The 16,387-nt window shown below is 38.6% G+C and overlaps 1 protein-coding gene across 2 annotated transcripts in view; it reads left to right on the plus strand.

The window, feature by feature from the left end:
• The first annotated feature begins 374 nt into the window (after nucleotides 1-374).
• Nucleotides 375-16,387, plus strand: part of LOC150086404 (protein GPR107) — a 118,518-nt gene continuing 102,505 nt past the window's right edge. For both annotated transcript variants that reach the window (XM_090371361.1, XM_090371360.1), the window contains exon 1: nucleotides 375-473. In XM_090371361.1, coding sequence (XP_090227487.1) covers nucleotides 381-473 — 93 coding nt within the window. In that variant the 5' untranslated portion in view covers nucleotides 375-380. The remainder of the gene's footprint in view (nucleotides 474-16,387) is intronic.

The raw sequence follows: 16,387 nt of genomic DNA on the forward strand, positions 1-16,387 counted from the left end.
ATAATAATAATAATAATAATAATAATAATAATAACCCACTGATCTTTAAAATAAGGAAGTACAGTAGGGGCTCACACTGGTGAGTATGGGCTTGGCAAACCCAGGGTACTGAGTTGGATATCATAATTCTTCTCTTTCTTGGTGATTCCCTTCTATTTTTGATTTCTCTCTCTGGGTAACACGGAAATTTGGCTGGTGCATCATAAACCCCAGGCTTCCTTGCACCAAATGGCTAATAATAATAATAATAATTGCTGAAATGTTTATTTTCAAACTTTTTTATACATTTTAATGTTTTTTTTTTTTTTTGTGTGTTAAATCATTCACCACTAGAGTTAGTCGCGTCCAGTGCACCGAATATTTGTCATCAGTGTAAAGTGATGATGGCTGGTTTATGTCGTGTTTTAGCTTTGTTTGTATACTTGAGTCTTCTTTTAGGTATTGAAAATCGTGTTCACCATTTAAACCTCGAAGTAAGAGTTGCATTATTTTTTCTGTAAAGACAAATTATATAAATACGCCATATATTGGATAACGTTGATTGTATGGATATGATTCTAGTTCTAATAAGATATAAACGGGTTCATTTTATCAATAAATATCTTCTGAATAATATTGCACTAGATATTTGGAATGTCCATTAATTTTTAATTAGAAATTTCAGTGTTTTGTTCTGTTTTCTTTCTGATTATACTTTTTTGTATTTACTATTGTCTGTAAAATTGACTACTGGTATTGGAAATGGGGAAAAGTAGAAATGGGTTTAGGTGCCGCATGCTTTCTTGGGAAATTTTTGCAGATAATGTTGAATATTGAAAGAAAGAGTTAAAAGTGCATTGTTAATTATTAGAGATGTAAGCTACTTCCTGCGATGTGAATCTAAAATAAGATCAAAAACTAACTGACACATTATTCCATGAGTCGACTTTTATATCCTTTCACTGAAACAAGAAATTTTCAATTTCAAAGATACAGATCACGTGTGGAGTGGCCAATACCAAATAAATCGTAAGAAATAAAAAAAAAATAATAATAATAATTAAGCACATTGTTATATTTTGAAATATGGTAAAAACTTCTGTAACCCCGGGGGCTCACATCTTGTAAGTAAGGGCTTGGCACACCCAGGGTCCTGAGCTGGATATCATCATTTTTCTCTTTCTTGGTGATTCCCTTCTACTTTTGACTCTCTCTCTCTCTCTCTCTCTCTCAGGGTAACTCGGGAACTTTTTTTTTCCCTGGTGCAGCATAAGCCTCAGGCTTCCTTGCATCATATGGCTATTAATAATAATAATAATAATAATAATTGCTTTGCCATTTGTTATCTGGTTGAAAACGTCTGGTAGGATCAGTTTCCTTCACTTGCTGAAGAAACTTGAAGACTTTTCCACTGGCTCAAAAGATAAGAATTTCTGTTGAATTTCTTTGACTTGAATTTCTGTTGATTGTAATTTTCAGGAAATAGATCTAAATCAAGTTTGTTTCAGAAAGCAGATGTAGATGGGATAAATGAAGAAGATAAAAAAGTTAGTTCTGTGAGTTTTGTTTGTGTTTGATTACTGATATTGCAGGATGGTATTACAGGATTGAAGGAATAATGAAATATCATCTTGATAGCAGCAGAGCAATAATGCACTAATAACGTGTATTTGTTAAAGGAAGATCATGGCTCACCAGTCTGATTAGCTGTTATGTTGTTGTTACAAAGGAAATGTCCTGGGTTGTAAAGAGTAATTTTGATGGCATATGAGGTGTAGCTATTAAATAATGAGACTGCACGTGCAGTCACTATGCAGTTGTCAACCAACTCACGTTACAACACGTCTGTTTGCTTTGCAGTGAGAAAGGTTTTCCTTACCTTGTATTTTTGCGGTTTGCCAGAAAAATTACAGATAAAAGAATCAAACAATGGATCAACTTCAAAATTTTAACAAAACTAAAGAAAATGGCAACTAAAAGTATGAGTTATTATGTCAATTTTATGGGAAAGACTATGTCAAGAGCTCGCGTGTTTGAATTGCATAAAAGATTTTTAGAATGAAGAGAGAGAGAATGTGGAAGATTATGAATTACCAGAAGAATGTGGAAACTGAATTACCTGGTATCCATGAAAACTGATGAAAATGTGGACTGGCCTAAGAGTATTGATTGGAAGTGATTGTCAGTTAAGCTTTAGAATGGTTGCATTAAAACTCAATATGGACAAAGAAACAGTTAAACAAATTATAACTGAAAATTTTGGCATGAGAAAAGTGTGTGCCAAGATGGTGTCAAAAATTTTGAGTGAATATCAAAGAATAAGAAGACACCAAGCGTGAAGATGCTTTGAAAAAAATTGAAGGTCCAGACTTTTGTGTGTTGTAATTACTTGCAATGAAAGTTGGCAGTTCTAGAATGAGCAGAACTAAAAGACAGTCAATTTAATGGAAGACTAAACAATCTTCCAAACCAAAAAAAGCAAGAATATGAAAATGAAAAATAAAAACCATGCTTCTTTTTTTCAATATTAAAGGAATTATTATGACTGAGTATGTCCAATTAAATCAGACTGTCAGTCAAACATACTACATTGAATTTCTGACAGGTTGTGAAAAAATTCAAAGGACGAAACCTGAATTGTGGAAGGATGCTCTTTAAAGACAATTTTCCAGCTCACAATGTGCGGTGCCTCCGTAGCCAGGTGGGCAGGAGCAGCAGTCCGTAGCACATGCTTCTTGATTAGACTGGGGTTCGAGCCCGTGCCCACCAAATATGGAGGATGCGGAAAGGTCAGGGAATGATCACCGCATATCCCCAGAGCAATATGGCCTTAGTTGCTAATGTTCCTAAAAACCAAATAACAAACAAACAAACTCACAGTGTGTTTCTCGTTTGCCACTATCTGGCCAAAAAACAAATCCCTGTGTATGAACATATGTGCTACTTGTCAGACCTAGCCCCTTGTGACTTTTCTCTCCCAAAACTGAAAAGTGTATGTAAGGGAGCCCATTTTCAATCCACTAAAGACATTCAGAAAAAAATTACTGAAAAGCTTAAAAGGGCTTACAGAAGATGACTTCCAGAAATGTTTCTGTGTTTGAAGAAATGTATTGAACAGTGTGCACGTGCTATGAACAGGAAGCCAAGGTATGAAATATTTTATTACACTTGGTGTTTGGAAAGTCATTGTACACCTATTTTAAAGGAAAGTAAGTTTTTAATGTTATTATTACAAATTGTTATTGCCCAGTTTTACTTACATAAGTAGTCCATTAAAATAGACTAAAAGATTAACAGCGGCCACAGGCAGAGGCGAAAGTGATTCTTGCATTGCTTCTATTGGAATGAGCAGCAGCCTGGAAAGCAAGTTGCTAGGAATTTCCAGGACTGCTGGGAGACATAGTAGAACAAGTAAATACATGTGCTGTGTTAGGATAACTAAGAGTAGGAACAGGTGCATGTATACTTGCATCTACACCAATGCTAGAAGTATAGTAAATAAATTTGATGAGTTTGAAGTGCTTGTCAAGACATCAAAGGCAGATATTGTTGGGATATCAGAGATGTGGTGTCACACAGATATAAGCAGTGCAGAATTGGAATTTGGGGAGTACAATGTTTACAGAAAGGATAGACAGGAATGGAGGAGGGGTTATGCTTGTTAGTTAAGATACACAAAATCTAAGGAAGAGCATCCAGTTGACATTGGTGGACAATGCCATGTTGAGTCAATGTGGTGTGACATAAGCACTGGGAAAGGGAAAATGAGAGGAGTGTGTTATAGGCCTAACGACTCTGATGAGTATAATGAGCAATTGTGCAGAGAAATAGTGGGCCAGTAAATCAGAATGTTTTATAATGGGGGATTTTAACTTTCTAGATATTTACTAGAACTTGTGGGTTGGTTACTCACACACTAGCAAGACTTTTGTGGATATGTTGGATTAACTGTTCTCTATACCAACATGTTCGAGAGGCAATCAGAGGGAGAAATATTCTTGATCAGCAGTGATTATTCTTCCTTTATCTGCAAGAATTTGCAGATAAAGGAAGCACTTGGTGACAGTGATCACAGTGCACTGATGTGGGATTTACTTAAAGATGTAACTACCATCACGTGTAAAGGGAAGAGCTTTTCTTTTCATAAAGACTACTACAGTGGTCTCAGACAGTTTTTAAATTCTATACAATATGACCAACTGATGCGTTACCAACAGCAAATTCTAAATGGGAAGTATTGAAGGAATTAAAGTTGGAAGCTACTAGGCTTTTCATACCAACTATGAAATACTGTTCAAGGTTTAGGCCTAAATGGATATCAGATGAATTAATGAGGTTCATGGCAGAGAAGAAAAATGCATGGGATGCATATAAATTATCATGCGATACAGAACCCTAAGGTAAATATAAGCTAGTCTGTAATCAAGTCTCAAAGGAGGTTAGGTGGGTGAAGGCAGATTACGAGAAATCTTTGGCAAAGGGTGCAAAGAGTTCTTTACTTATGTAAACTCTAGAAGGAAGGGATGAATCAGATTGGTCCACTTAACATAGATGGTTTGACTGTTGATGATCGTGCTCAGGTAGCTGATAAACTGAATGAGTATTTTGCATCTTCATTCACACATGGGGAGTTATTCAGAGGGGAATGCCAGAAGCTTATCGCACCCTAACAGGGAGCTAAGTGATTTTGTAATAACTGAGAGCAAAGTTGAGGAGAAATTGTTGAAGTTAAATATAAGGAAGGCACCTGGGGTAGTTTGATCTAACCAGGTCTATTAAAGGAAGCAGCAAAGGAAATAAGCAAACCCTTAGCCATAATTATGAGAGCATCCTTAGACTTAGGGGAGGTCCGCATGGACTGGAGTTGTGCAAATGTATTCCCAATTCACAAAGGTGGTTCAAAAGTTGACAAACGTAACTATAGCCCTGTTGTTTTAACTTGTTCTGGGGAAAATAATGGAGTCACTGGTTAAAGAAGCATTACAGGATCATCTAGACAATATTGCAGTAATAGTTAAGACACAGCATGGGTTTGTTAATGGGAGGCCTTGTTTGATCAATTTGATTGGATACTATGATGTGGTCACAAAAGGAACTGGATGCAAAAAATAATTTCGATATCATATACTTGGATTTCAGGAAAGCTTTTGATACTGTAGCACATGGACGACTGCTGTACAAATTGTAGCAGTATGGCATTAAGGGGAAGTTGCTGTAATGGATAAAGGGATGGTTGAGTGGGAGATGACAGTGTGGTAATCAATGGACACTGCTCTTTGTGGACTAATATTATTAGTGGAGTTTCCCAGGGTTCAGTTTGGGCCCATTGTTGTTTTGTGTATTCATCAATGATATTGATGAGGGTATATCAGGATTAATGTTCAAGTTTGCAGATGAAACAAAGGTTGGCAGTGTTGTTAATGTCAGTAAAGACAGTATACTACTCCAACTGGATCTAGATAAGTTGGGAAAATGGACTGAGAAGTGGCAGCTGAAGTTTAGCATTGACAAATACAAAGTACTGCATATGGATAGCAGTAACCCAAGAGAAACGTACTAACTGTGTGGTACTACACTTAGGGAAGTGGAGAGTAAAAAAGGCTTTGGGTTAATTGTTCAGTCAGATATGAAGTTTGCTGAGCAGTGCAGACAGGTTGCCAGGGCAGGTCATGGAGTCTTGTCAATGATATATAGGGATTTTGCTACCAGGGACAGGGAGGTGTTTATCCTGTTGTACAAGGCAATGGTCAGGCCAAACTATGAGTACTGTGTACAGGTCTGGAGGTCTCATTTATGTAGAGTTGATAGAACGAGTACAAAGAAGGGCAACAGGATTGGTTAGGGGAACAAAGGGGTGCTCTTACCAAGATAGGCAAATCTCCAAGTGCTGCAATTTGCGGCACTCGGAGACTAGACACATGCAAGTTTATCTGATTGAGGTGTATAAGGCCTTGAATGTGTTGAGGCAAAGGATGCAAAGAAAAATAGCAATGCTGATGGGATTCTTCCTCAGATTAAGAACCTGAGGGGGCATAGATTCAAGGAAAGACAGTTGTAGAAGAGATGTGCAGAAATTTGCCTTTAGCTAGCGGGTAGTTGATTGCTGGAACAGACTTTCATCGCTTGTTGTAGGAGTTGGTAGCTTAAATAAATTTAAAGCTGAGCTGGACAAGATTTGGAGTGAATAGATGAGTGAAATAGTCTTTTTTTGGCTGATGTTGCATAAGCTTGCTTTCTTGCATTGTGTGTGTCTGCTAATGCTAACGTTGAAATTGAGCTCCACAGTTATCCAAATAGCTCCAAACTCGTCGATATTATTTGAACAGTAATGTTTCATTGAAGAAGATAAGCCCACTGATTCTTCTTTTGGAAATAGCAAACCAGACACCAGCCTTTTGTTGAAAGAGAGTTGTTTAATATAAACTGTGGATTTTTAGATGCCCCTAATTGGGTATTTTGAGCATTCACATACCCTGACAAATGGAACCATGCCTTATCAGTGAAAAATGTAAGGTTCAGAATACCATTGTTATTTTCTGTGATGAACTTGAAACCGATGGCAGTAATGTACTTGCTTTTGTGCATCTGCTGCTTGTAATTCTTTTTGACAGCTGTGATTTTGTATAGGAAAATGCATAGCTTCTTATTTACCACTAAATGCACAGTTGCAAGACTGATGTTTTGCTGTTATGACAACTTCCGCATTGATTTTGAAAGGCTTTTCAGTATTGAATCTGAAATACCAGGAGTTTCTCTTCTGTCAGTTGTGGAGGCCTTGCACTAAGATGTGCTTCGTGTACAGCACCTTTCTCACGAAATTTGTATGTTAATGCCTGTCTAGCCTGCCAATGTGGTACTGGCATATTTGGAAATTTCTTAGCAAAGTTTTCTCAGATGCTTTGTGTATACTCACCACGCTCATTAAAAAATACGTTCAACCAATGACAAAACCATTGTTATTGCGCTCCACAATCGACTGTCACAATAGCTATCTCACAGCCAACTGACCTTGACACTCCCCTAGGTGCACAAAGTCTGATATCACACCACACAGTGGTGCACACTGACTCGTATTAAATGTAATGCTGTCATTATTTAATAGCCACACCTTGTATACTTAGATATCAGTAAAGCCTTTTTTATGGTACCACATGTATGGTTAGTGTATAAAGGGAGCATTGTGGCATTAGGGAACGTATTATGGATAAAGGGATTGCTAAGTGGCAGGAAATAGTGGTTATAAATGGCATTTGCTCATCATGGAATAATGTGATATGTAGTTCCACAAGGGCCTGCATTGCTACCAAGTACATGGGGGTGGTTGATGTTATGTCTGGTGTTACTGTTGGCCAAGGAACTCTGACTATCCTACAGGTGTTCAGGATTGCAACTTTCTGGAGTTCGTTGTAGGTGTTTGCTTGAAGACCTATTGCTGCTAGGCTGTTATGTAGATTCTTTGGCACCATACTGGTGGTTGACACGATGATCAGGATGGTTGTTACTTGTTGCATATGCCACATCTCTTTGATCTCCTGCCTTAGGTTTGTGTACTTCCTGATTTTTTTCCCCATGGGTTTTTTGCAGTTTGCCAGTGTTGGGTACCACTATGTCAATCAGACAGCTAGCCTTTTCCTTCTTGTTCACAAGGGTTATGTCTAGTCTGTTGTACGGGATTGTTTTATCTGTTATTATGGCACTGTCCCAGTACAGCTTGTGGGTTTGGGTCTCTTGTACTGCCTGGGATTTGTACTTGTAGTGCGGTACCTTTTCTTTGATCAGGTGATATTTCCTTTCTAGCTTCTCATGTATTATCCTGGCTACCTGAGTACACTCGTGTTTACTAGTGTACTCAGTCCGGGTGGTCACCTTGCATTCCGCGGTGATATGTTGGATCATTTCTGAGTCCAGGTGGCATCGTCGATGTGTCATCGCTCACTCTGGGCTCCTTGGTGATGTATTTTCTGTAGTTTCTGATGTTGTTTACCTGGTCTTGGATGGCAAGCGTGAATCCTTCAGTCTTGGGGAAGAGCGTCCCACTCGTGAGCCATGCATTGGAAGCAGTTTTATCTATGTGATCTTGATGGAAATCATTGTAGTGTCTGCCATGGAGCGTCTTCTTTGCCCATCTTTCCAGCTTTGTTTGTGCCTCCTGGTTGGGAGGGGACCCCTTGCTTAGGTTGAGTGTGGTATACCGCTTGTCTATCTTCCTTATGGCCTGCTGCTGTGTTTCTGGGAGTAATCCATTATTATTATGCGTTACTCAAGGATTGGTTCTTGGACCACTGTTTCTGATTTTCATAAACAGTATTGATGATGGGAAAGAAGATGATCTTGGAATTGACAGATGACATAAAGATTGGTAGAGTAGTTAATGATCAGTACCAAGCAGTACTTCTTCAGCATGACTTGAAGAGGATGCAAGAATGGTCACAAAAGTGGCAGTCATATTTTAATGCAGAAAATGCAAGGTCTTAAACTTGGGCAGTAGCAACCCCAAAATAAATTATACACTTGGTGGAGTTGAATTAAAAAAGTAGAGGAAGAAAGGGATCTGGTGTGACTAACTGTTTACACACTGGTGTGACTAAACTTTTCATCACCATAAACAGTTTTAACATTTCATGTTTCTGTTGCAGATTTTCTCAGTTTAAAGCAAAATTTGATATTTGATCATTGCTCCATTTCAAAATTGTGGCACGGAATGATAATGTAACATACAACACACCACTTCAGTTTATTTTAAAACTTGTCAAACAGGACTGTCATAGTACCAGCCCGGGAACTTTGCCACACCTCATAAGACAGGACTGAAATTTAGAGGGGTTGTAATTAACTAAATTATCTTTGCCTGATTGGAGAATTACGTGGAGATTGTCATTTAAGGAATTCATGGTGGATATTTGTGAAGTTGTGACTGTTTGTATAGGGGCAACATTACTCAAACTGGAAGGTGGAAAGTGTGCTATCATCAGTAAAACTATGGATAGGTGTTCCATTTAGTGGAAGAAGGTTATTAATAGGAAAGGAGTAGGAGAAAGAACTGAACCTTAGGGGAACACCAGCATTTGTGGTGACAGATGGAAATTAGGTATGGAAAAGTTAGATGACAGAGAGCAGTCTATCTATCATCATTTGTAATGAGCATTCTGAGGGAATATCTGAACACTCACTGCAGATCATTCAAATCTGACGACTGCTCTCTGCAATTAGGTATCCAATTGCAGAGAGCAGTCAGCAGACCATAAGATGGCAGCTTGGTTAGAACACATGATTAAAAGTCTTAGAAATGTCAAGAACTGCTTGAGTTTCACTGATGTTCCCATTGAATTTTTCCAAACAGGATAGCCAATAATGAGTGAATCAGTACTGATGGAATCTATTTTGGCAATTGTTAATCAGATAGAAGAGATTTTGAGATAGTTTGAGTTGGTGGTTGCTGGATTTCTCCATTAATTTGGAAAGTGCAGTGGTAAGTTGTCATGAGGCAATAATTGGAAGAGAGGGATTTGTCCCCCATTTTAGGAACTGGCTAGATATGAGTAAAAGGGAAAACATTATTGGAATAGGAAAGGGTAAAAAGATGATGCAGAACAGGATAGCATTAGTAGAGGCATATAATGCAAGACAGCAAGCTTATAAAAAAAAAAAAAACCCATCCCATTTCACACATCCATTCACCCCAAATGTTTGTCTAGTTATGCCTTGAATTTAAACTGCTAACTTCCACAGCAGATCGAAGCCTGTATGTCCCCTCACGTGAGTAATCTGGGCAAGAAGAAGAATTCCATCAACATTGAGCTTGCACAAACCATTCAAGACTTTATCTCAGATCACCTCACAGGTGCCTTGTCTCCAGAGATGGCAATTTGCAGAACTTAAGTCTTTCTTGGTAACAGCAACCCTTTGTTTCACTCACCAGTCTCATTGCCCTTCTCTGTACTCGTTCCAGCAGCTCTACATTCTTCCTAAAATGAGGCCTCCAGATGTGTATGCAGTACCCAAGGTGTAGCCTGACCATTGCCTTATACAAGGGGCAGACAATCACCTCCTTATCCCTGCTAACAAAATTCCTGTATATTATTGACAAGATACCATGGCTACTCTTGCAGCCTGTTTGCACTATTCAGAAAATATATCTGACTGCACAATTACCCCCAGGTCCTTTTCATTCTCTACTAAACCCAGTTGGTTCATTACTGTGGGGGGTTACTGTTACCCATATGTAGTATGTTACATTTGTCAATGTTAAACTCAGTTGCCACCTCTCAGCCCATCTGCTCAACTTTTCCAGATCTTGTTGCAGTAGTGCACTATCGTTAATGTCATTGACAACCCTGCCAACCTTTGTATCATCTGGAAACTTAGACATTAACCCTGATATACCTTCATCAATATTAGCATTAGTTGAGGCATATGATGCAAGAAAGTAAGCCTATACAGCATCAGCCAAAAAAAAAAACCCCTTCCCATTTCACTCATCCGGTCACTCCAAATATTTGTCTAGTTCATTTATTTAAGCTATCAACTTCCACAACAACAAATGGAAGGCTGTTCCAGCAATCAACTGCCCGCTGGCTAAAGGCAAACTTCCGCACATCGGTTCTAGAACTGTCTCTTCAATTTGAATCTATGCCCCTCAGGTTCTTAATCTGAGCAAGCGGAAGTATCCCATCAGCATTGAGCATGCTCAAACCATTACCCCATACAGGTATGGGGTAATGTATAAGTGTGTAATACTCTTTATTTGATTATTAGTAGTGATTCTTCATGCATTAAGAATCTGCAGATAAAGGAACCACTAGGTGGCAGTGACCACAGTGTATTGATGTGGAATTTATTTTAAGATGTAACTACTATCAATGGTAAAGGGATGGGTTTTTGCTTTAATAAAAATGACTACAGTGGTCTCAGATAGTTTTTAAATTCTATACAGTGGGACTAACTGATGATGTTACTATCATCAAATTCTAAATGGGAAGCATTCAAGGAATTAATAATGGAAGCTACTAGGCTTTTCATACCAACTAAGAAATACTGTTCCAAGGCTTAGACCTAAATGGATGTCAGATGAACTGATGAAGCCTGTGGCAGAGAATAAAAATGCATGGATACCTATAAATTATCAGGTGACATAGAAGCCTATGGTAGATATAAACTATTCTGTAATAGTCACAAAGTAGGTTAGGCAAACAAAGGTAGACTAGGAGAAATCTTTGGCAAAGGATGCAAAGAAAAACAGCAAAGATTTTTTTATATATGTGATGGGATGAACAAATTGGTCCACTTGGTATTGATGATTTGCCTGTTGATTATCCTGCCCAAGTTTCTGACATGAATGAGTATTTTGCATTTGCATTCACACGTGAGGAATTCTTTAGGGAAGTGGAGGCCAGAAGATTATCAAACTCTAACAGGGAGCTAAATGATTTTATAATAACTGAGAGGAAAGTGGAAGAGAAATTGTTAAAGTTAAACATAAGAAAGGCACCTGGTGTGGATGGATCTATCCAGTTTTATTAAAGGAGGCAGCAAAGAAAGTAAGCAAACCCTTAGCCTTATGAGAGCATCCTTGGATTCGGGGGAGGGCTCTGCAGACTGTAGATGTGCGATGTATCCTCAATTCACAAGGGGGGGGAATCAAAGGGTGACGAGTGATTACAGACCTTTGTTTTACTTCCGTTCCACAGAAAATAATGTAGTCACTAGTTAAAGAAGTAATGTGGGATCATCTAGACAAGACTGCAGTTAACCTCCTGGCACAACATGGGTTTGTTAAGTAGGAAATCTTGTCTGACCAATTTGATTGGATACTATGATGTGGTCAGAAAGGAACTGGATGCAAAAAATAATTTTGATATCATATACTTGGATTTTAGGAAAGCTTTTGACACCGATACACAGACTGCTGTACAGATTGGACCATTGTGGCAATAAGGGCAAGTTGCGACTGTAGATAAAGGGATGGATGAGTGGGAGAAGAGAGTGGTATAAATAGACATTGCTCTTCATGGACTAAAGTTAGTGGAGTCCCCCAGGGTTTGGTGTTGGGCCCATCGTTGTTATATTTATCATTGATATTGATGAATGCACATCAGGCTTAATGTCCAGGTTTGCAGATGATACAATGGTTGGCAGGGTGCTTAATGAGAGGAATGATGGTATGCTACTGTAACAGATCTGCGGATTTACTTAAGTACAGGTCAATGTTGAGAAAAAAAAAAGTTGCAAATTAGGATTGAAAGTGTAAGTGTCTGCAATTCTGCATAGACATGATAGGAGGGAGTATATGATGAGAGCCTTGTCAATCAATTCAGCCCTGGAGAGATTGTGCAAGGCTCACGGGATAGAATTTTTTCAATATAAACTGTTTGTTAAAGCAAGAGATTGTTCCTACAGGGATGAGATACAATTAAATAGAAAGGGTGCAAGAATATTTGCTGATGCTATTGAAGCAGTGTTAGATGGGGCAGAAAACTGCTAGCATGGGGGGATTCATAGACTAGTACTGTATACAGGTCTGGAGGCCTCATTTCAAGAAGGATGTAGAGCTGCTAGAACGAGTACAGAGAAGGGCAACAAGATTAGTGAATGGAACAAAGGGTTGCTCTTACGAAGAAAGGCTTACGTTTTGCAAATTACAGTGTCTGGAGACTAGGCACTGGCGAGGTGATCTGATAGAGGTGTATAAAGCCTTGAATGGTTTGAGCATGCTCCATGCTGATAGGATTCTGCCTCTTGCTCAGAATAATCACCTGAGAGGGCATAAATTCAAATTGAGGAAAGGCAGATGTAGGATAGATGTGCAGAAATTTGCCTTTAGCCAGCGGGTAGTTGGTTGGTGGAACAGACTTCCATCCCTTGTTGTGGAAGTTGATAGCCTAAATAAATTTAAGGCTCAGCTGGACAGGTATTTCGAACGAATGGAGGGGTGAAGTGGAAGTGTTTTTTTTTTTTTTTGCTGATGCTGTATAAGCTTGCTTTCTTGCATCATATGCCTCTATTAATGCTAATGCTACTGCATTAACAGTAGCTGCAGGCAGAGGTGAAAGTAATTCTTAGAACTGCTTGGAGTCAACAAGAACAAGTAAATATATGGGCACTGTTAAGGTAACAGTGCCCATATATTTACTCAACCAAATATGGTTGAGTAAATTCCCACTCAACCAAATATGGTTGAGTGGGAATTGACTGGTCTCTATTCCCACTCAACCAAATATGGTTGAGTGGGAATAGAGACCAATAGTAAGAACAGGTGCATGTATACTTGCATATACACCAATGCTAGAATGTAGTAAATAAATTTAATGAATTTGAAGTGCTGGTGAAGACATCAAAGGCAGATAGTGCTGGGATATCAGAGATGCTGTCTCACACATATAAGGAATGCAGAATTTGAATTTGGGGAGTACAGTGTATACAGAAAGGATAGGAAGGGAGGAGGGATTATGCTGTTTATTAAGAAACAAAATCTCAGGCAGTAGATACAGTTGACATTGGTGGACAGTGTAATGTTAAGTCAGTTTGGTGTGACATAAACACTTGGAAAGTAAAAATGAAGGTAGGAGTGTGTTATAGGCCTAATGACTCTGATGAGTACAGTGAACAACTATACAGATAAAGAGTGGGCCAGTAAATCAGAATGTCTTATAATGGGGGATTTTAACTTCCAGATGTTGACTGGAACTTGTGGGTGGGTTACTCGTATACTAGTAAGACTTTTGTGGATTTATTGGATGATTGTTTTTTACAGCAGCACGTTTGAGAGACAACCACAGGGATTACTACTGTTGATCTGATTATCAGCGGTGATTTTTCTTGCATTAAAAATCTGCAGATAATGGAATCACTTGGTGGCAGTGATCAGAGCTTACCGATGTTGGATTAATCAAAGATGTAACTATTAGGCGTAAAGGGAATGGTTTTTGCTTTTGTAATGGTGACTACGGTGGTCTCAGACAATTTTTAAATTCTATGCAGTAGACCAACTGGGCGCCTCCGTAGCCAGGTGGGAAGGAACAGCAGTGCGTAGCACACGCTTCTTGATTAGACCGGGGTTCGAGCCCGTCACCACCAAATACGGAGGATGCAGAAAGGTCAGGGAATGACCACCGCATATCCCGGAGCAATATGGCCTTAGTTGCTAATGCTCCTAAAAAAAAATTAATAACAACAGTAGACCAACTGATGATGTTACCAACAGCAAATTCTAAATGGGAAGTATTCAAGGAATTAAAGTTGGAAGCCACTAGGCTTTTTTACAGCTATGAAATACAAGGTTTAAGCCTAAATGAATGTCAGATTAATTGAGACTCATTGCAGAGAAGAAAAATGTGTGGGATGTGTATAAATTATCTGGTGATGCAGAAGCCTGTGGTAGATATAAAACTAGGCTGTAATCAAGTCACAAAGGAAGTCAGCCAAGTGAAGGCACATTACGAGAAATCCTTGGCAAAGGATGCAAAAAAAAAAAAAAAAAACAGTCAAGACTTCTTTACTTATGTAAACTCTAGAAGGAAGGGGATGAATCAGATTGGTCCACTTGATATCGATGATTTGGCTTTTAACGAAACTGCCTACATTTTCTGATGAAAATGTAGTGGACAAACGAAATGAGTATTTTGCATATACATCCATACATGAGGAATTTTGTGAGAAATAGAAACCAGAACTTTTATGAAACTCTAACAGGGAGCTAAATGAGCTAAATGATTTTATAATAACTGAGAGTAAAGTGAAGGGGAAATTGTTGAAGTTATACATGAGAAAGGCACCTGGTGTGGATGGTATCTATCCAGTCATATTAAAGGAGGCAGCAAAGGAAGTAAGCAAACCCTTAGCAATAATTACGAGAGCATCCTTATATTCAGGGGAGATCCCCGTGGACTGGAGATGTGCAAATCTATCCCCAATTCACAAAGGGGAATCTGCGCATGACACAAGTAATTACAGACTTGTTAGTTTAATGTGTTAGTTCTGGGGAAAATAATGGAGTTACTGGTTAAAAACCATTGCATGATCATCTAGACAAGACTGTAGTTATAGTTCAGACACAGCATGGATTTGTGAAGAGAAAGTCTTGTCTGACCAATTTGATTGGATACTACGATGCAGGCACAAAGGAACTGGATGCAAAAAGTAATTTTGATGTCATATACTTAGATTTCAGGAAAGCTTTTGATACCAGTTTACATGGAAGACTGCTGTACAAATTGGAACAATATTCATTAGGGGCAAAATATGGTTGAGTGGGAAAAGACAGAGAATGGTAATCAATGGACACTGCTCTTTGTGGACTAATGTTATTAGTGAAGTCACCAGGGTTCAGTGTTGGGCCTATTGTTGTTTTCTATATTTATCAATGATATTGATGAAGGTATATCAGGCTTAATGTCCTAGTTTGCAGATACAAAGGTTGGCAAGGTTGTTAATGACAGTCAGTGTAGTACACTACTGCAACAGGATCTGGAAAAGTTGGGCAGATGGGCTGAGAAGTGGCAACTGAAGTTTAACATTGACAAATGCAAAGTACTGCATATGGGTAGAAGTATCACCCCTGTGAAACGTACTGTGTGGTACTACACTCAGGGTGGTAGAGAATGAAAAAGACCTGGGAGGGTAATTGTGCTGTCAGATATGAAGTTTTCTGAACCATGCAGACTGGCTGCCAGAGCAGCTCATGGAGTATGTCAATGATATACAGCAAATTTGCTAGCAGAAAAGAGGTGAATATAAGGCTACTCATTTGAGTACTGCATACAGGCCTCATTTTGGGAAGAATGTAGAGCTGCTGGAATGAGTACAGAGTAGGGTAGTGAGATTTGTGAGGGGAACAAAGGGTTGCTATTATCAAGAAAGGCTGCAGTTCTGCAAATTGTCTGGAGACTAGGCACCTATGTAGTGTCCTGATTGATGTGTATAAAGCCTTGAATGATTTGATCAAGCTCAGTGCTGATGGAATTCTTCCTCTCACTCAGATTATGCACCTGAGGGGGCATAAATTCAAATTGAGGAAAGACAGTTGTAGTGTAGAATAGATGTGCTGAAATTTGTCCTTAGCCAGCGGGTGGTTGATTGCTGGAACAAACTTCTATTGGTTGTTGCGGAAGTTGACAGCTTAATAAATTCAAGGAAGAACTGGACAAACTTTTAGTGAATGGTTGGATGAAATGGGAAATTTTTTTTTGGCTGATGCTGTATAAGCGTGCTTTCTCATCATATGCCACTGCTAATGTGAAATTCCAAGTTCAGCTGGATTGATCTGTGGCATAACGTGAAACACTTTTTTTATTTTTATTGCTGAAGCTTGTAACTTTACTTGAATTTATAGATAAGATAAACTTTTGGAATTTATTTTAGGAAATAAATATTATGTTTTAATTATGAGTCTTATGAAACATAAACCTAATTT

Source organism: Mastigoproctus giganteus, chromosome 4, assembly GCF_048544385.1.
Source record: "Mastigoproctus giganteus isolate SK-2022 chromosome 4, ASM4854438v1, whole genome shotgun sequence".
NCBI lineage: Eukaryota > Metazoa > Arthropoda > Arachnida > Uropygi > Thelyphonidae > Mastigoproctus > Mastigoproctus giganteus.